General features: G+C 40.1%; 3 protein-coding genes across 3 annotated transcripts in view; 2 read left to right on the top strand and 1 right to left on the bottom strand.

The window, feature by feature from the left end:
- The first annotated feature begins 1,413 nt into the window (after positions 1 to 1,413).
- On the top strand, positions 1,414 to 6,809 carry LOC307174426 (retinol dehydrogenase 12). Its single transcript, XM_079898231.1, has 6 exons — positions 1,414 to 1,916; positions 2,600 to 2,839; positions 2,933 to 3,022; positions 3,103 to 3,291; positions 3,628 to 3,737; positions 5,590 to 6,809. The coding sequence occupies exons 1-6, from the start codon at positions 1,754 to 1,756 to the stop codon at positions 5,767 to 5,769; spliced, it is 972 nt and encodes a 323-aa protein (XP_079754357.1). The 5' UTR covers positions 1,414 to 1,753; the 3' UTR covers positions 5,770 to 6,809.
- Positions 6,810 to 11,491: 4,682 nt separating this feature from the next.
- mlnl (motilin-like) lies at positions 11,492 to 14,689 on the bottom strand. The gene is made up of 5 exons (XM_079898235.1): positions 14,546 to 14,689; positions 12,034 to 12,147; positions 11,873 to 11,947; positions 11,696 to 11,798; positions 11,492 to 11,607 (listed from the first exon to the last, which is right to left on the bottom strand). The coding sequence occupies exons 2-5, from the start codon at positions 12,145 to 12,147 to the stop codon at positions 11,600 to 11,602; spliced, it is 300 nt and encodes a 99-aa protein (XP_079754361.1). The 5' UTR covers positions 14,546 to 14,689; the 3' UTR covers positions 11,492 to 11,599.
- nop56 (NOP56 ribonucleoprotein homolog) overlaps positions 14,056 to 17,049 on the top strand; it is a 6,092-nt gene continuing 3,098 nt past the window's right edge. Inside the window, exons 1-4 of the mRNA XM_079847329.1 lie at positions 14,056 to 14,187; positions 15,005 to 15,094; positions 16,274 to 16,388; positions 16,572 to 16,736. Coding sequence (XP_079703455.1) covers positions 14,185 to 14,187; positions 15,005 to 15,094; positions 16,274 to 16,388; positions 16,572 to 16,736 — 373 coding nt within the window. The 5' untranslated portion in view covers positions 14,056 to 14,184. The remainder of the gene's footprint in view (positions 14,188 to 15,004; positions 15,095 to 16,273; positions 16,389 to 16,571; positions 16,737 to 17,049) is intronic.

Raw genomic sequence — 17,049 nt, 5'->3', positions numbered from 1 at the left:
TGCATTGTTTTATTATTGTTGCATTGTTGTATGTAATACAGTACCTTATGCCTCTGAAGCAACCTGAATACACCTACCAGTTAGTAGTATCTGTGGAATTAAGAGCTTTTAGAATGCTATAAAACCTATAGATATAAAACAACTGAACTGACAAAAAAAGACAGCCATAATCATCTTCATTTTTTTATTTAACACTCCTACCACCCCAACAAAAGAAGTACACATCTATGTGTATCCAACCATAGCTGTATAACTGCCCAACAGCAATACTGCTTTAACAAACAGCAAAACCTATTTGCCATGGATGCACGCACAGCGCCGAGGATCTGTCTTCGTCCATTTTGCCACCAGTTGATTAGTGTTCAAAGAAATTGATGGGAAATCGGTGAACTTCACGACAGGTGACCCTACAAGAGTGATTACTGATAGGCTGTCTGTCACCTGCAAAAATTAAATCATGATGAAAAAAAAAATCCTCCCGACTGACGTTACTACTTTTTACTCAAGCACCTTGTCAGAAATGTAGTGGAGTAAAAAGTACGATATTTGTCTTTCAAATGTAGTGAAGTTAAAATAAAAAGTTTTATTTTGACTTTAAATAGTCAAGTATAGTAAAATAGTCAAAAAGTGTACTCAAGTAAATATTTTACTGTCCTCTGATGACAGGGACCCCGTTGTAACATCCTACAAGGTAAAAAAAAAAAAAAAAAAGGATGACATAGTCGAGAAGACTAGTTATAATATTCATGTTAATCAGATATTGATTGTGTCCGAAATCGCCCCATACCCTCATATCAATATCAAATTTATTTCTATAAGCACAGTTCCAGTAGTGGAATTGAATGGGAGATTGAATAAGTGCACTCAATCACGTCCACAATAGTTTTGGACACCCAAATGGCTGTTCCCTCAAATAGTGCCCTATAAAGTCTCTATGAACATTTTTTTGGCTTCTAGTATGAATATGCTATAGCCGTCGGGTTCTAATGTAAAAAATTTTTTATCTTTTAACTAGCAAAGGCAGATCCTGATTTCTGGTGCAAGTAGTATAGGGCAATTTGGGTTTCCTGCTTATTATAGCCTATAATTGTCTGTGAATTATTGTATAAAAATATCATTCTCTTGCTTGTGTGTTATTGATTTAGTAGCCTAGCCTAGGCTATATCATTCATTATAAACGATTTATGGATTCCAAATACTATTTTAGGGGTTTCAAACTATTTTAAGTAGCCTACACACTATGTAGCCTACAAGTACAAAAAGTGTATAATTATTAATTATTCATAATAATAAAAAATAACAAAACTATTAAATAAATGAATGTATTTTTTTATGAAATGTGGATTTACTACTCTGACATGTTTGCAACACTTATTGAATAGTCCGTATGGATGGTGTGAATATTTTTTTCCTAGGTTCCCAAGGGAATCTTCAACATGCCTTATCTGCAACAACAACAACACAACAATCACGCTCTGAACATATATATGCCTACTGTAATTGGGGCTGCTTTTACTTTTAATTGTAGGCTCATAGCTGCATGACTATTATAAAAGTATTTCCGACGTTAAGACCCAGAGGAGCCTGTGTTTACACTGCTTGGATGAGGTATGTCTTGAATGACTTCAGTGAATTTACAGTCTTTGCCCTGTTCGCGCGCACAGTGCGCAGTACTGCCAGGGTCATTCGGACTTGGCATATTGTCTCTTCTAAGTAAACCGAGGATTTTAACTGAGTAACACGGACTTGATAAATGAACTGGGAGTGGAGTGACATATATTCCCATCCGTTATGGATGTTTTCAACGGCGATCTTGGCCATAATTGTTCGCGCGCAGCGGAAAGCACGGTGGAACCCGCGCGCGTGTCCCGTGGAGTTAAAAGGGAAAACTGCGATTATCACTGGAGCAAACACCGGTAAGAGTCTCACTGTTACCAATTAAAATATGTTTTTAATGAATGTTGGTGAGCACACAAATGCTTATCTGAGAATAATTGAAGAATAAATCCCCTTTACGCAGAAGACGAATGACAGTATCCATAATGAAACAATAAATAATGTGACTGGGGGGGAAATACAAGGAAGTTTAAAACATGTTTTATTATTAGAAAGCCTAAACTAGTTTGCTTTCGTATTTACGCAGAGTCATGTAAAAGCTCTGCCAAACTTGTTAAACCAGACTCGTGAATGTAGTACCAGATGTTTCACATTTGTGGTATGTATCTGGCATGACTGGTTTAGTTCACGGTGGAGATTAGTTGAAGTTTAACATGATTATAATAACTATTATTATATATTTTTATAACCAAAACGCTGTTGGAATGTGCTGTTCTGTTGCATGAAGTCTTAAATAATTCTGTTATTCCCCAGTACAATTTAAAAATAAAGGTTCTTTATTATCATGGTTTCTTGAAGAATCTGTAACATCCATGGAACCTTTCAGTTTCACAAAAGGTTCTTTAGATTTTTAAAATGCTCATCACAACAAGAAGAACAGGTTCACTAAAAGGTTTATCTTCTATGACATCACTGCAAGAGTTTTTTTTTTTTTTTTAAGAGTGTACTGCTGGGCCATTCAACTCTTGTTTTTACCTCTCAGGGATTGGGAAGTTCATTGCCCTGGACTTTGCCCGTCGTGGGGCGCGGGTGATCCTGGCGTGCCGGAGCGAGGCTCGTGGGACTGCAGCACTGCAAGAAATCAGAGACAGCAGTGGGAACCAGAACGTGCATTTGCGTCTGCTTGACACCTCGTCGCTCGAGTCTGTCCGGAAGTTTGCAGCACGGATCTTGGAGGAAGAGAAGGAATTACACATCCTGGTCAATAACGCTGGGGCCTCAGGTGGAACGGCCATTTCGCTCGCTCTCTTTCTCATATATGTCCAAATTTGTGTTGTATATGTCCATACAAACAGTGGTTTGCTCATTCCTACAGGCCTACCCAGTAAGATCACCGCTGATGGGTTGGAAATCACATTTGCAACCAACCACGTTGGGCCGTTCCTGCTCACCAGTTTGCTTTTAGGTCAAACATTCCCAATCTCACAAAGACACATCTGCAAGCAACACTCATAAATAATGCCTTTTCTTTTTATTGTCACACAGACCTTTTGAAGAAATCAGCCCCAGCTCGCATTGTAAATGTTTCTTCAATGAATCACTGGAGAGGTGAAGTGGACTTCGCTCATTTCCGTGGGGACAATCTAAACCATGTGATGGATGCTGCATATAACCACACCAAGCTGCACAATGTCATTTGGACCAATGAATTGGCACGTAGACTTCAGGGCACGGGTATACATGTCCAAACTGAATCTATACTGACTGTCCGCTGTCTGTCATTAGAAAATGAGCATGCAATATAATAAATACATTATAACTTATGATGTTACTATAACCATGATCAATTTAATGCACTCTATAGTTAAAAAAACAACGTCCTGACTCAAAACTCTCAAGTTGAGCGAGAGCGACAGAGAGAAAACTGGGCGTCACACATGTGTTTTCACTTTCATTTCAAACAAAATTTTCTTTATGACTGAACATGATTTTGATGGAAAGGCAGGACACATGTTGGAAAGATGAGAATTTTACTTCCATTCAAACCATGATTTTGTGTGTGTGTTTCAGGGGTGACGGCAAACTCTCTGCATCCAGGTGTAGTTATGACAGATGTAATGAGAAACTATAACTTCATTATCCGATTCCTCTTCAACTTGATCGGCTTTTTCTTCTTCAAAGTGAGTCGCCTATCAATTCAATGACGTTAAACAATACACAACATCTCCTGGCTGCTTTCTGCCAATTTCTCTGGCACCACTAGTGGACTAGTTCCTAAAATAGACGACATGTGTTAGTGCTTTTCATTCTTACTGCAATTCTGGAACAAATTACTAAACATTCCATTTAATAACATCTGAAGTTCAGCTGTACACGGGAGCTACGAAACTTAGAAGTTTAAGTGTTATGCTGTTTTTCTGTTTTATTTAGTTTGGTTAGTTTAAAGTGTTATGCTGTTTTAAAGGTTAATTTTGTTTTGATGCTCTCCTAGGTTTACATGCATCAAAGGTCAATAAACACTTTAATATTCTCATAATATACATTGCACATCTCATTTATCAAAGAGTCGAAAAAGATTCTTTCGAAGATTCAGTCTCTCTAAACCCCTCCTTTCCGTTAGCCTACTCTGCACTGATTGGTCATATGGCCCAGTCTGTTGTGATTGGTCTACTCTGCTCTGGGTAGCATTTCCCAAAAGCATTGTTAGCCAACTGTGTTTCCGTAGTTATCAGCATAGTTCAACGAGTCTGTGTTTCCCGAAACCATAGTTTCAACGAGAATTCGCAAACAGCAAAATTGTGTGGTTGGAACAACAGCTCTCGAGCTGTGGTTACCCAGACAGCAACAGAGTGTCGGCCCAGATCCGGGCCACATCTGGTACATGTGGAATCCACGCTACCAGATGTGGGCCGGATCTGGGCCGACACTCTGCTGCTGTCTGGGTAGTTTGCATGACATGTGGACTTAATAAATCCTTATCTTGAGTAAAATAAGCAAGCTGACATTCAGTACAATCTATATATTTTAGTTAGAATGTATACAAATGTCATTTACGTCTTTTAGTTTGTCAAGAGATTTAAATCGTTGTGCGCTTGTGCAAACGTTCTCTGCTACGTACTAGGAACGAGCCTTCATACTTTGGTAGTCGAGCAGCAAGTTACGTCGTTGTACGGGAAACACACCCCTGATTGGTCAGATGGCCCAGTCTGTTGTGATTGGTCTACCGCTTACAGCACGTGTCGGAAACAAAACACTATCACCATATTTGGATTTCAGCTCCGGAGGCGACCTCAGTGCTTAATACACAGTAATACAACAGTAAGGATGGAGTCGATTTTACCATATCAATTCGAGCCCGAGTCTTTTGGAAGTGCTTGCAAAGTTGATTTGTTTTCGCAGTGCAGAAAACAGCGTCTTATTGGCATGTCCACAACACAACTGGCGTCTTCCAGTCTCTATCAACTAGTGTTTGAGGGCGGGTCAAATTTGTGACAAACTTGTTTGTGCAGGAAGTAAGACTGAAATTACTAATGACTCGTTTCAGGCAGTTCAGAATTTGTTCTTTCTTTTGGGGGACAATTTTTTATTATTATTGTGCACTTTGATTTTTGAACCTTTGCAGACCTTTTAAATTCACAAACAGCTATATTACATACTGCATCAAAAGTAATATCCGAAGAAGCATAATAGTGCAATTTACAAAAGAAAGGGAGAGAAAGAACAGGAGTCATCATATTGATGCATGAACCAAGTCAAGGACTAAGAAGCAGAAATTACGTAGTTTACTGGAAGGTGTGAAATCAAAAGTTCCTGTAATTGGAATTTTTTTTATTGTGTAATTCTTACTGACATCGAGACCAGTGACGTAAGTTTCATTTAAACAAAGGACACGAACCCCACAAGTGCACTACAATATCATAATAGCAAATGCGATTTGTCAAATGACACTTGTTTAATGTCATGTGGTGAATATTCAACAAAAATTGTTTATTATCCATTGACTTTATGTGTGTGTGCATTTTTCCACCACAGACTGCTGAAGAGGGGGCTTTCAGCCCAATATACTGTGCAGTGTCGGAGGAAACAGATGGAGTAAGTGGGAAATACTTCGACAGTGACTGTTCCCTTGTTCTTCCTGCACCTCCTGCCAGAGATAATGCTCTTGGAGTGAAGGAATATGAGCTCTGTGAGAGACTGACTGCTAAACTATAAAAGGACAGTCCATCAAGAATAGAAACACCATCATGTTTCTTAGTTTAGCGGAATGGCCATGTTCTTCACCATGCACCGAACACAGATGCACCATGTAAGCAGTCCATGTGACCCATCATGTGCTATATTCTAAGTGTTTTGAAATCATCTTTTGAAAGCTTAATGTGGGGAACAGACTGAAATATAACTTTTGCCCAATATGAACTTTTCCTTAACTTTCATCAATCGGCTGTTTCTGATTGTTGTAACGTTAACCTTTTTTTATAGAGCAGATCTAGCATATTAAACATATTTTACAAAACCTCTTTGAATAAATAACATATAAAGGCTAATTCTGCCATTATGTCTCTCTTTTTTGTCCACTCAACAACTTTGATCTTTTAAACATGATGTTTTTGATGTTACCTTCTGCAATGTGGTAGTTATTTTCTCAAACAATGGGAAACGGAATGAAGTAGCACTCTCAAAATGCAATGTGAATTCCCACTTTTCCCATGTAAACACATCCGAAGGATTCAACATATGAAGAGTTCAGATGCAAAGGCCTCTAAGTGCCATCTGAAATTTTCCTCTAGAATGATCATTTTTATCAAGCTTGTTTAAGTTCAGTAAATTCACTTATATGGCAATCACTCAAAAAAATGAACTAGGTTGTGCACTTTACATAATATATTTATATTTAGTTTACTTGTAATAATTGTGTTTGTTGACTTGAAATGTTTTTTTCTATTAAGGTCCACGTAATTATGCCTCAACTTAACAGTACAAAATCCTAACGTGTTGTCTAAACACAAACCATTTATGTTAAGTAAATAATTCTTACATCCAGATGGTGGCAGTATAGTGCGACGCCAACTGCCATTTTGCCCTAACTTAATTTGATTGTGTTCAATCTGCTTATATATGAAAAATTTAAGTTTACTTAATCCGTTTGTGTTGTCATTACTTGAATGATTTGTGTTGCATTAACTGAAACTTGGCAGTGCTTGTTAATTCCCAGCATGCTTTGCATATGTTTGAATTAAGAGAGAATAAATGTTAAAATGAAGTGTTATTTTATGTTTTTTGAGAAAATGAGAAAAGGGGAAGACTTGATTGTGTGTAATTGTGTTTAATGTTCAATTACATTGGAATTATTAGATCCATTTAATTTAAATTACAGTGGCTTACCATTGTGGAGAAGAGTGGAGCATTTTGTTTGGCTGTGGACTGATTCAGATACTTTCAAATGCTTTGGCTAAAGGAACATGTAAATCTTACCATTTAAGATGCTAATATGTGTTACTGCTAGCTGATAGCTATCTATAGTCTGTCAATTTAATTATGTGTCACTTAAATGAATAGAATATTAAATAAGTTGGATTCACAAATTTTGTTAGTACATATAACTGACTTTAGTTAGTTAAACTCAAATGTCTCTTGTTGAGCAAAAATGATTGATAATAGTTGGCTTGAGTCCAAAATATTATTTATCCCTAAAACAACCACATTAAGTTAGATAAACTTAATTATTTGTTTTCAACTTTCATAATTAAATTAAGTGGAACCTATTGACAAGAAAAAAATTATTAAAGTCAAGGTTTTATTTTTTTGAGTGAAGATTACATATTAATTGTCATTAAAGTGAAATAACAAAACTTAAATATACAAGCTTGAGAAAAAATGATCATTCTAGAAGAAAATTTCAGATGGCACTTAGAGGCTTTTGCATCTGAACTCTTCATATGTTCTCTATTTGCTATAAAGAGTTTTGCAATAACAGACTGCCTCTATAAGAAATAAATAAAAAACATCTGGGCATGTTTCCTATTATTTCCAACCAACATGCTGACCTCTCAAGCTGACATTATACATATTGTCATGATTCTGCCTTCTTGTCTTTGATTTTCTCTTGTCTTGCGGCAGAATCATGACAGGCCCATGTTTCATGTGCAGCACATGGCCATTTGTTTGGCCATGTGCTTGCGTTGTCTCGTCCCCTAGCCCCGCCCCCTTGTTATCTTCGTTTTGTCATTATTGCTTTACCCATTATCACCTGTGTTCCTGATTATTTGTTCCCTATTTAATCCCCTCATGTCTGCTGTCTTTTGTCGGTTCATTGTCGATCAATTTCATACTTTGTGTGATCACGTTGTGAGTATTCCTGTCCAGTGAAGTTCTGATCCTGTATTTGCTGTTTATTTGTAGTCTAGTTACGTCAAGTCTATGTCATAGTCTAGTTAGTATTCATAGTCCTGTCTTGTCCTGTTTTGCCCCCTCGTGGGCTTTGTTTTCCCTGTTATTTGTACAATAAACTGTGTTGCTGTGACCACTGTCTGCAACTGGGTTCATCTCCACACATCCCATAACAGAATGAACCGACCATCTTCGAACCCAGCAGACAGAAGGTCCTCGCCCGTCGAGTCTCAGTCGGACCTTCTTAAGGAGTGGTGGCACAGGACCATCGCCGACTCGAAGAGGGGCAAACTCCCGATCCCCTCCCAGGGAGAGCTTTCGATAAGGGAGTATGCCCGGGTCGCGAATGAGAAGCGGCTCTTCCTCCCTGATATCCTTCTCAACCGCTACTTCATAGCGGGTCTCAACGCTCCTCCTCCTCTGGCTGAACGGGAGAGGTTGATAGATCGCCCGTTTTCTGACATGGTGGACGGCCTGTCACGAAGGGAGTTGCGGGGCTCTGTCTTCTCTCCGTCCGTCTCGCTGCCTGTGATCCCGGAGGGTCGTGTCCTGGCCGTTGTTGCCCTTGGTGATCCGGCTGGTTCCACTTCTCCTGAGGTCCCTTCTGTTCCCATTGTTCTCCATGGTAAACGAGGGAGACGAGTTTCCTGGGATTCCCCGTCTGAGTCTTCCTCGACCGAGTCAGCGCTGCCCGAGAACGCCATCCCTGCTCCTGTTACGGTTCCAGCTGAACATCTCCAACTGGTCGCTAGCCCAGCTACAGATTCGGCTTCGCGTTCAAGGAGAAAGAAGAGGAGAAAGGGAGCCTCTCGCTCTTCATCTCTAGCTGTCCCAGGCGCTGTTCCAGAGCCCGCCCCTGCAAGCGCTGTTCCAGAGCCCGCCCCTGCAAGCGCTGTTCCAGAGCCCGCCCCTGCAAGCGCTGTTCCAGAGCCCGCCCCTGCAAGCGCTGTTCCAGGGCCCGCCCCTGCAAGCGCTGTTCCAGGGCCCGCCCCTGCAAGCGCTGTTCCAGGGCCCGCCCCTGCAAGCGCTGTTCCAGGGCCCGCCCCTGCAAGCGCTGTTCCAGGGCCCGCCCCTGCAAGCGCTGTTCCAGGGCCCGCCCCTGCAAGCGCTGTTCCAGGGCCCGCCCCTGCAAGCGCTGTTCCAGGGCCCGCCCCTGCAAGCGCTGTTCCAGGGCCCGCCCCTGCAAGCGCTGTTCCAGGGCCCGCCCCTGCAAGCGCTGTTCCAGGGCCCGCCCCTGCAAGCGCTGTTCCAGGGCCCGCCCCTGCAAGCGCTGTTCCAGGGCCCGCCCCTGCAAGCGCTGTTCCAGGGCCCGCCCCTGCAAGCGCTGTTCCAGGGCCCGCCCCTGCAAGCGCTGTTCCAGGGCCCGCCCCTGCAAGCGCTGTTCCAGAGCCCGCAGTCGTGTGTGCTGTAGAGAGAGCAGCGGCCGATTCAGCTGCTGAAGCTGTCTTGCGGTCGGTTTCTGCTTCTCAAAAGATGCCTGTCCTCGTTGTTGCCGATGCATTGTCTCAATACTTAAAACGTCTTGTCCAAATCCTTGAAGTCCCCGCCATGTCTTGTCCTGAGTCTGTGAGCGCCGTACCCCAGTCAGCTGCCGAGAGCGCCGTACCCCAGTCAGCTGCAGCCAGTGTTGATCTGAGGCCAGCCACTCAGAGCGCTGTTCCTAAGTCAGCCACCGCTTGCACTGTTCCTGCTAATGTGTCCAGTCCTGTCCCAGCAGATGTGTCCAGTCCTGTCCCAGCAGATGTGTCCAGTCCTGTCCCAGCAGATGTGTCCAGTCCTGTCCCAGCAGATGTGTCCAGTCCTGTCCCAGCAGATGTGTCCAGTCCTGTCCCAGCAGATGTGTCCAGTCCTGTCCCAGCAGATGTGTCCAGTCCTGTCCCAGCAGATGTGTCCAGTCCTGTCCCAGCAGACAGGAGGATGTCTGTGTCCAGTCCTGTCCCAGCTATTGTGTCCAGCCCCGTACCAGCTGTCACCCGACCTCTGTTTGTTTCCCCGGACACCCCTGTCATCACTTCACCCCGGTCTGTTTCCCCTAAGACTGTTCCTCGTGTTTCCCCATCCAAGTCTGCCCGGACCCCTCGTCCTTAGTCATCGTCCTGTCCACACAAGACCACAGTCCCGCCCATCCGCCCTGGACTGCCCCCTAAGGACTTTGTGTTTCCCCCCAGTCCTCCCATCCACCCTGGACTGCCCCCTATGAACTCTGTGTTGTCTCCACCTCCTCTGCCTTGTTTGTTGTTTTTGATTTTTCACCCCAATCCTGTCATTGTTTATTCATGTTTGCCGTTGTTGTTGTTTGTCATGTTTTGTTGGTTTGTGTCCTTGTCTCAGTCTGTCATGTCACGTGTTTAGTGTTCCCTTAGGGAGCGTCTGGAAGCCGCTCCTTAGGGGAGGGGTTCTGTCATGATTCTGCCTTCTTGTCTTTGATTTTCTCTTGTCTTGCGGCAGAATCATGACAGGCCCATGTTTCATGTGCAGCACATGGCCATTTGTTTGGCCATGTGCTTGCGTTGTCTCGTCCCCTAGCCCCGCCCCCTTGTTATCCTCGTTTTGTCATTATTGCTTTACCCATTATCACCTGTGTTCCTGATTATTTGTTCCCTATTTAATCCCCTCATGTCTGCTGTCTTGTGTCGGTTCATTGTCGATCAATTTCATACTTTGTGTGATCACGTTGTGAGTATTCCTGTCCAGTGAAGTTCTGATCCTGTATTTGCTGTTTATTTGTAGTCTAGTTACGTCAAGTCTATGTCATAGTCTAGTTAGTATTCATAGTCCTGTCTTGTCCTGTTTTGCCCCCTCGTGGGCTTTGTTTTCCCTGTTATTTGTACAATAAACTGTGTTGCTGTGACCACTGTCTGCAACTGGGTTCATCTCCACACATCCCATAACACATATGTGAACATTCAATTCACACAAACACATTTATGCTATTTATGACTAAAACACATAATCCTACCATTTAAAAGTTTGTGGTTGGTAAGATTTGATAAGAAATGAATAATTTTATTGAGCGAGGATGCATTAAATTGATTGAAAGTGACAGTCAAGACTTTTACATTGTTAAAAAAAAATATATTTCTATGATGTTCTTTAAAAATGTTAAGCAGCATAACTAATAAATATTTCGAGCAGCAAATTAGCATATTAGAATGATTTCTGAAGAATCATGTGACACTGAATACTGGAGTAATGATGTTAAAAATTCAGCTTTGCCATCACAGGAATAAAATACGTTTTAAAATATTTAAATAGAAAACAGATATTTGAAATTACAATAATATTTATTTTACAATATTTCTAATTTTACTGTGTTTTCATCAGATAAATGCAGCCTTGGTGAGTATAAGGGCCATCTTTAAAAAAAATTACAACTTTTGAATGGTAGTGTAAATCACAAGGTATTTAGTCATATAGAAAATAGTAACAAATTTAACAAAATTATAGGAAACAAGGCAAATTAAGAGTCAAATTAAAACAGATGCAAACAGCAATTTAGCATTGTTTAACAGATTCAAAATTCATCCATATATGACAAGAAACTGAATTTGCATGTAATTTCATTTTATTGTGATTCATTTACATTCATAGACAAAATATTTGTGGCGAATCATCAGACTGCAATTGTCGTTGAATGCAGATTCAAATTCCAGCCTTATTTCACTGTCAAAATAGAGCACAAACATCAGAGTGGTCGGCGTGTATGAAATATAGAAAGACATTTCACAGCATGGATTTAAATTCTCCTTACCCGTCTCTGGCTCTTCTACAATGTTCTGCAGCATCTTACCGAAAGCGGATCCAATGTGGCCCTTTTTAGCAGTGAGCTTCAGCCCTATTTCTATAGGCTGGCCCTTCAGATGGAATCAGCCAATCAGAAACTCAAAAACATTATGAAATCCATAAAAAAAATGCTGAGATCCCTCACCGCTGGCTCTCCTCCAGTTTCGTCAATCAAAACTTCCTCTGCCTGTGGATCAGCATCCTTCCTTCCCTCCTTTTCCTGTTGTAGATAAAGGGAGAAACAAAACAACTTCTTTCTTGGACAACTCAGGTTTAACTGGAGGTTGAATTGAAATGAATACTCACCCTGAGCTCTCTCATCTCTTTGGGGCTGAAGAATGTGATGTGTCCATATGCTTGGTCAGCCTGAAGAGCAACAATATACACCAGGACCAAACATCCTGTAACCACTCCGCGCATCTTTGGGAGACATGTAAAAACACAAATCAGCAAGTGTTAAACACAACATGGGAGATTACAGTGTATGCTATGCTTTTGTTGATAGGTTAGTTCCAGTTGTGACATACGTTAGAGAGAATTAGAGATAGGATCTATTTTATGATTAAATCAGGAAGAGTGAGAGAGACAGAGAGGTCGAGAGAGCATGCAGGTGGCCTCCGTGACAGGCTTAATGTTTGTGTCAGTGGTCAGAGAGCAGTCAGATTTATAGGAACCCTCAAAGCTCTTATTTACTATCTCTGACGTATGTTTCCATAAACTCCTCCACCTTGACCATGGAGACAAGCGAGAGACACTATAAGGACTTGACATAACTTGGCTGTATACCTCTTGGTATACAGTACATAGTAACGTTTTTGTATGTTAGAGCTCAGTAAGTGTAATTACGTTCTGCTCGTGTAATTACCCAGGAAACGTGGTTCTGCTCCAGTTTTTTTTAAACGTTTTTTCTTTGTTATGCTAATGCTAAAGGAACATTCCATTTTATAATTCTGCAAACACTAGGGAACGCTACTTTTGAATGTTTTCTAAATGTTCTTAAAAAAAAAAAAACGTTTGATGAACGTCCAACTAAAATGTTTGAGGGAAAAAAAAGTTCCATGAACAATGTATAAATAACTTTTTTTTGCTAATGTTCTGTGAATATTATAAAGACCATAACTTTGAACTAACGTTCTATTAAAGAACATTTGTTTATAACTTTGAGAGAACCTTGCCAGAACATTAGCCAAAGTTCTGAGAACATTCCTGATAGCTGGGTATTCCCAGAATTGTAACAATTCTGGGTATTCCCAGAATTACCAGATAATCTTGAGTATTCCAGAATACTACATTAAAACATTATAGGAATAGTTCACCCAAAAATGCAAATCCTGTCATCATTTACTCACCCTCAAGTTCAAGTTCAAAACCTGTATGAATTTATTTCTTCTGCTAGACACAAAAGGGTATGGATAACCAAACAGTTGATGGACCATTTTGTACCATTTTTTGGGTGAACTATAAGGGCAAAGTTAGATTATTCCTTTTATTCCTAAGTGTGTGCGTTTTGTTGTTTCTAAGGACTCTGCATTCCCATCTGATGTATATAAAGTCATAAATTCAATTATCTTATAAAATATGAAGTCAACACTGGTATTTATTGCTGTGGGTCGTACATTATGGCACATTTGTCTGATAATTAGTGGAAGGATGAGTGTGCAACCAGCACTGTTTCCTATCATAACTCTTGAAATGTTTCCTGCATCAAATATATTTGGCCAATTTGTCTTTTCAAAACACTCTGAGTCGCATTAATAAAGTTTTATTGGGCAAATGCTTGCAGCGTAGATTGGCTTATTCAGATTAGAAAGAAGCACATATTTAACTTTTTGAGACGTATTAATGTGTTTGAAAAACTATTATTTAAATCATATTAATAGGTCTACATTAAACTTTAAATTAGCAAGATTTAAATAGGCTACAGGCTGGTCATCATCGTTTTTTGACATAAACTAGCCTATTGAATTGATATACGATTATTTAAATCAGAATAACTTATACTAATATACCATATACCAGAATAATTAACACAGTGATTTATTTTATTGTAACTATTTTTGCATAAAAACAGTTCATATCAATTCTCTAATTAATTGCATATAAAACGATTTCATAAAACGAATTATGCCTACCATTGGATACCAGTACACTCTATTAAATTGTGGTACTTTTTATAATATTTTATCATTCCTCACATGGGCATCAATTCTACCATATAATGCATTTTTCTCCAGCAAACGGGATGTCCATTCGTGTGCCACGCATCTTGCATTTCCAAGCATTTCCAACAGGCGACGCACACATTTCCGCAAAATCCCGCCCTTTTGAAATCTCGCGATAGGCTGCGTGACTGAATCATGTGGGTTTTCGTACTTGAGCGCATGTGAATTCTTTCCTGTTCAAGTGGTCCGAAGGAACGGAACGCTCCCTCGTGCGTGGCGCACGAGATCAGTAAACATGGTAAAACATGCACTATTTCTTTATGCAATCTTTAGAAATTAGCAGATCGGAGTTTTGAAACGTTTTAAACATCACCACCATGTTGTATTATAAATCTGGCTTTTATGATGGCCGACGTGCATGTTTGTAGATTTGCGCTTTGTTGCTATTACAGAGTTATAACAATTGTTTTAATTCGTTTATTGAGCACATTTATTATGCGCTCGCACTATACAAACCGCATATAAACAATTCTTGCATCCTAACCGTTACTTGAGAGGATAAATTGGCGAATCCGGTAACACAAGGCCTTAATGTGATATTAAAGCCCACGGCAGCCATTTAATTCAATCTAACGAGCTCGTAATGTTTCACTCACCTCCTGTTAGTGTTTTGGACCGATGTTCTGGTTCTGATCTCAGTGCTATAAGATGTTGTTCAATTCTAAAAGTGACTTGCTGAGTATTTGATCCACTGGAGTAACACGTGGTGTGTCTGCTAACCCATGCTAATGTGTTTCTCCCCAGCTTCAAGCTCTAATGTAATAAAATCTAAACATGGGTAGTTTATTAACGACTGTTGTTATCGTCTGCTTACGTAATGCTGTATTATCATATTAAATACTTAAAAACTAGGCGTATTTGTGCCTGGAAGTGCCACCACCACGTGCTGGTGTTGACCTGCAACTTTAACAGTTCAGATTCACAACATTTATTTATATCATTAGTTGGTTGTTAATGTGGGAATTAAGCATTTAGGACATTGTCCCCTTTTGTTGTAATTTTATTTTTATGGTATTAGTGGTAATTAATCATTTGACTCTCTTTCTCACTCTCAGGTGCTTTTACACGTGTTGTTTGAGCATGCAGCTGGATATGCATTGTTTGCCGTCAAAGAAGTTGAAGAGATTGGAATGCTGCTACCTCAGGTTTGTATATTAAGGAAATTCAAATGGAAGTACATTTTTGTCCATACTAACAATGTGGAGGGGAAGGGTTTAAAGATTTGGGCATGTATTCAGAAGGTTGTTGGTTCAAATCCCAGCCATAAAAGTACCATTGAAAAGTAGTCCAAATGATCTATGTGAGCTTAAAATTCAAAGATTGTAGGATTTTAAGATGAATGAAATGATTTTGTAATGAAAATCTATTTTTCTTAATGCATGTTATAAATCTAACTTTAATTGTAAATGAATTTTTAGTGTTTTTTTTTTTTTTTTGTCAACTGGATTTTACAGTGAAAGTGCAGGACTTTTTCAACCATTTAGTCACCCCCCATTTTCAATAATTCGTTACATTTGGATGTACGTCAGGATATAGAGATCTGTTGCTATTAAGGCTTTTGCATCGGAAGAACCTTTTCGTAGTTCCTTTCTAGATCTAGTGGCGGAAGTACCAACTTTTCGGTATATTTGCACCGTGGGAACTGGGAACGATTTTAGCTCTAGGAATGCTTTTTGGGGGAACTAATTTTGCTTCTAGGGTCTAATCCAGCACAATAGGAGCTACCAATGACGTAAGTGTACAATGATTGGCCGAACGCACGCGGAACACCAGTCCAGCACCCGCCATTTAAAAAAAAAAAAAAGAGGAAAAAAAAGCCACGTACACAGAGATTATAGCCTATATATTTACTCCACAAACTAATTCTGCAAACATGGAAAACTGGGATAGATGGACCTTTCAACCTTTACGCTAAGGAGAAAATCCAACGCAACTTGGAGGAAACCAAGAGAAACATGATTATGTATTTCTGCTTAGATGGCTATTGGATATCTACCACACCACAGCAGACTTTTTTGAATAACAGTTCTATCTAATAAAGTGTTAGATGGATCGTAAACTAAGGAACACTGAGAATGAGTGCTGTGTGATCAGGCTCTGGTGTTCTCGGCACCGTCAAAAAATAAGTCACAAGAAGTTTAGCTTTAGTCTCTTCTGCGTTCCTACTGGTGGTGCGAATGCAACCAGGAAAAAGGCCCTAGGGGAACATTTACACCCTGGTGGCTAGTTCCTGGAACAACCCAGTGCGAAAGTGGCTAATGTAGTTTAAATATAAGCGTCTTTTTAAATGACTAATACTAATTATGATTCTTGGTCTTTCATAGGTGGAGGAAAGTGTCCTAAATGTTGGCAAATTCAGTAGCGTAATCCGACTGAGTGCATTCTTCCCCTTTAAATCCGCCCAGACTGCTCTGGAAAATATCAATGCCATTTCAGAAGGTAAGAGACAAGAAGGTTATTTCAAATTGCTCCACTGATGAAATGATGTACATATAATCTGTCAATCCACTGAATTATTGTGATGACAGCATACCTACAAACTGATCATTTGAGGTCGATTTGTTGACTTACAAATTGTGACCTACAATTAGTGACACTTTGTTCCTCATCTGATCCTGGCAGGAGTTGTCCATGCGGATCTCAAGTTGTTCTTGGAGACCAACATTCCGTCCGGGGGTAAAAAGAAGTCCATGTTGGGGGTGTCCGATGCTAAGATTGGTGCAGCGCTTCAGGAAGAGCTTAATCTGTCCATTCAGACTGGAGGAGTTGTAGCTGAAATCATAAGGGGTGAGCATGATGATTCAAATCAGGGGTTTTCAATCTTTAAGGTGCCATGGACCCCCAAATATGATCAAATTCATGGAATGGACATCCGCCCCCAATCTTAACATGTAAAAGGCAGCTATATATATTTTCATTTAAAAGGCCCAATTTTACTGTAAGAATAATTTACAAATGTGAGATGATTTGGAAATATTTAGTTTCTATTGTTGTTTTCCCTAGTCACTAGTAGTACATATGTTGAATGTATTTGAAAGATTTTAGTTTCATTCTTTATTTATTCCCATACTTTTTCCATACCCCTTGGGGATCCTGGACC

The sequence above is a fragment of the Squalius cephalus genome (assembly GCF_949319135.1).
Source record: "Squalius cephalus genome assembly, chromosome: 17".
NCBI classification, from domain to species: domain Eukaryota; kingdom Metazoa; phylum Chordata; class Actinopteri; order Cypriniformes; family Leuciscidae; genus Squalius; species Squalius cephalus.
The sequence above is the reverse complement of the archived record's forward strand: the minus strand, read 5'-3'. Positions and strand labels throughout refer to the sequence as shown.

What these genes read in the sequence shown, in the direction of transcription:
- LOC307174426 (XM_079898231.1), top strand. Translation starts at nt 1,754, where the DNA reads ATGAACTGGGAGTGGAGTGACATATATTCCCATCCGTTATGGATGTTT. An exon ending in TATCACTGGAGCAAACACCG is followed by an intron (nt 1,917 to 2,599) that starts GTAAGAGTCTCA and finishes TTTACCTCTCAG; the next exon opens with GGATTGGGAAGTTCATTGCC. An exon ending in CAATAACGCTGGGGCCTCAG is followed by an intron (nt 2,840 to 2,932) that starts GTGGAACGGCCA and finishes TCATTCCTACAG; the next exon opens with GCCTACCCAGTAAGATCACC.
- mlnl (XM_079898235.1), bottom strand. Translation starts at nt 12,147, where the DNA reads ATGCGCGGAGTGGTTACAGGATGTTTGGTCCTGGTGTATATTGTTGCT. An exon ending in AAGAGATGAGAGAGCTCAGG is followed by an intron (nt 11,948 to 12,033) that starts GTGAGTATTCAT and finishes TATCTACAACAG; the next exon opens with GAAAAGGAGGGAAGGAAGGA. An exon ending in AAACTGGAGGAGAGCCAGCG is followed by an intron (nt 11,799 to 11,872) that starts GTGAGGGATCTC and finishes TTCCATCTGAAG; the next exon opens with GGCCAGCCTATAGAAATAGG.